This window comes from Etheostoma spectabile, chromosome 22, assembly GCF_008692095.1.
Source record: "Etheostoma spectabile isolate EspeVRDwgs_2016 chromosome 22, UIUC_Espe_1.0, whole genome shotgun sequence".
Lineage (NCBI taxonomy): Eukaryota > Metazoa > Chordata > Actinopteri > Perciformes > Percidae > Etheostoma > Etheostoma spectabile.
Window position 1 is genome coordinate 19,802,878 of NC_045754.1, and position 3,300 is coordinate 19,806,177.

The 3,300-nt window shown below is 41.5% G+C and overlaps 1 protein-coding gene across 1 annotated transcript in view; it reads right to left on the minus strand.

Annotated features, from left to right (window-relative positions):
• The window catches only part of LOC116672596 (dynein regulatory complex subunit 7), a 28,309-nt gene that overhangs the window by 20,756 nt on the left and 4,253 nt on the right, over positions 1–3,300 (minus strand). The window contains exons 5-6 of the mRNA XM_032504513.1: positions 2,554–2,608; positions 353–481 (exon numbers count right to left, since the gene is read on the minus strand). Of these exons, the coding sequence (XP_032360404.1) occupies positions 353–481; positions 2,554–2,608 (184 nt within the window). The remainder of the gene's footprint in view (positions 1–352; positions 482–2,553; positions 2,609–3,300) is intronic.

Genomic DNA, 3,300 nt, shown 5'->3' on the forward strand with positions numbered 1-3,300 from the left:
GATGAGCTGTGAGGTTCTAACTGGGCAGCTGCACAAAGCAGATTTACATAAAAGGTGGAAACGTTTTCCATGTTTGAAGCGTTCTGTGGTAAAGTTGTTGGCTTTGTTGACCTCCCTCTCCTCCAGGTAGTCGTTTCTGTGTTGATACCACTCCTTCACCATGACGACCTCTGTGCCTTCAACATGCACACGCACATGCAAACACACACACACACACACACACACAAACACACACACAAGCATGCACACAATTCCATTGTCATAAACCTAAATTAAGTCAAATTTTTCTGATGGTAAAAATAATAATATGCTGAATTATTTTTAAAAAGTCAAAGTTTTTTCTGACACTCACAGTCCAGGTCTTTGTAAGTAGTCAGTCTTGTGTTCAGGCCGTCTGGCCGAAGGTAAGGTGCAAACTTCTCCAGCTGTGCTTTTCTGTAGTGGGTCACCTTCTGTCCTCCTGGCCAGCGGGTCTCCAGGTCTGAACGAGAAAGGAGACGCTGCAGTTTGTGGAGGGTTCAAAGGCACCAGACGTGCATGGTGTTGGTGCGGTTTTCTTTCTATGCTTATTGCATTTACCTGAGACCTAAATAATACTCAGATGTTCTATTGCATTTAAGGGTTAGGCTCAGTGGAGTACTGTTACCTTTTTTTTGGATTGTATGTAATCGACCCAGGATCGTGGCATGTCAAAGCTAGTGGCTGCTCATCTTCCTTAATAATGAACAACACATTGGTTGAGTTACAAATAACCTCATTCAGGGAAAAATCAGTATTCAGTGGCAATGCTTCTTTAGCTGTAACTCTGGTAAATTGGGGCCTATTTTCTCAACTTGGTGTAAAAGTACTGAGGAAAAATGGAAGTTAATGCTGCAGTTGGAGGACATTAAGACAACATCTGGGAAGAGGGCAAAGTTTTGGTTGTTCCATATGTGTCTTATATCAACAAATCCAAATGCCCAGATCAAAACGACAACATGTTAGTGGTCTCTCAAAATTTTCTGACTTCTGTCCATGGCTCCCAGTTCAAGCTCATTGACTCCTACTGAAGAAGTTAATCTTAAACTTTCATGTTTAAACAGTCTCAGTAAGTTCCTAAAGTTGCTGGTCACTGTAGTTTTTACATAATAGAGGAGGAAAAAAAGTGCATTTGTTGGGGTATTTCAGCAGCGGATAATCCAAATTTAGTGCTCTAGTGAAAATTTGGGGCAGCAGAGGGTGTATGTGGTATTGAGTCAAGCATCATTTCAGTCATACCGCTTGCTTTTGAGTTTGCTTTTAAGTCCAAACATCCACAACATACAACATGTTTAGCACAAAATGTAAAGAACACATACACATACAGAAAAACACACATACACACCTCCTCATCATTGCTGAATTTCATCATCATCTTCCTTCCTTTTTCTTCAGACCTCTAAACAACCTGCTTTTTACTTATGCGCCGTACAGGACTGGCTCCACAACCTTTAAATCTTCCAGGTCATACCACCACATCCTACACACAAACACACACACACACAGAAAAATATGGCATATTCTCCGTTAAAATGATTGTTGTTTGTGATGTGTTGCTCTCTAAAACTGTAACTGAATATAGGTGCTGGAGTGGACCTGGACTCACAACGCAAGCCGTTCCTGCGTCCTGCATGTTGAGTAGTAGTTGAGTGTGTCACACGCTCTCGATGCCAAGGAAGTTGTCGTTGTCAGTGGTGTAGCTGTTCCGGTCAGAGGCGCGATGAAGAAAGTTCCCTGGACGCCTCGACACCATGACGCACTAGCACCCAACGTGCACCCTAAGTCCTCGCAGGGGGTCAGCAAATGGGCTCACTCTCCTGTTCCGAAGAAGAGCTCAAAGGTGAAGGAGGGAGAGTAGAGACGGACTGGTTTTATATCAACTTATACTTTATATCAGCTTTATTTATAGTATCAAATCATAACAAGAGTTATCTCAAGACACTTACAGATTACAAAGACTACAATTCCACTAATTCAAATTCACATGATATAACTGTACATTTTATGGATTGTGACAAAAACTGTAGGGTATTTTTTGGAGAACTTTAAAATAATTCAATAATGGTTTTGTCAATCCAAAAATTCAGTATGATCTTTATTTTTGTTCTTGTTGGTTTTACAGAAGATCACATTACCTGCTGTAGGTGTTGTTTGTGGAGCAACGCAGCTTCTGCAACCTGTTTCTTCTCTTCTTGCTGAAACAGAAAGTGACTCTTCAGCTCCCTCAGAGGTTTCACAAGTATTTATTCTCCTGATGCCCTCTTCTTGAATCACCTCTGCAACACAAAGCACAAGCACAGAGACATGCTCATGTCTGTGAGTCAACAATCTGGAGGAAACCCGTGTGTTCAAGGTGTTCACCACCATTTCTAGTACTTAGAACATAGTTCACTGCACTTACTTGACTCCAGTGTCCAGCAGGGACACTGCTGCGGCTCTGGTGAGCGACAACATCTCTTTGACAGCATAGCCGCAGAGAAGTAAGCGTCGTATGTGACGCCAAGCAGCATGCTGCACAGCAGGTGGCAATTCAAAACATGTGGCTCTCTGAGCCCTCAGCACCGAGGTGGGGGAGAAACAGGTACCTGGGTCGGGACAGAAACACACACACCTCAGTATCAATCATAAACATTGAGAGGTGTGTTTTTATGGATGGTATGTGAACACATGCACGACAATTATGCATTCAGTTGCTTCTCCAGGCTACCTCGTGTTACAAGTCCCAACTGCCCAATCAGTTCTCTGGAGGTTGTTTTTGTCATCCACCTTTCTGAAACCCTGGAACATGTTCCTGAGGTGTTCTGTCCACATAGAGTAGACTTTCTAGTAGTGTCATTTAAAAGGGGTATTGCACTAATTCTACACATAAAGGTCATTAGTAGTCTAATAAGCCTGTGAAAACAGTAATACAGTAAATTGTCTTCTGTCGCTCTGGAGGTGTTTTGTTAAATCTATGAAAATTACCCTGATGACATCATAGTGAGTGATCACCAGGATTATCTCAGTTTAGGCTTAATAAATTTCGAACAAGTGAGGTCTAATGAAAGATGCTATTGAGTTGCATCATGGGTAGTATAGGAGCCAATGTTCCTGAAACATGACTCCTACTACTATTATAATATTATAATGTCCACCGGCACTACTAACTGTCACTATAGTAACAACTGTTTATACCTGCATCTTTTTTGCACTACTTACCTTTTTGCACTACTAACATTTCAATTTGCACTGCTGACTGTTTATTTACAGTACCAATTTTTTACATATACATCTGCAATATTG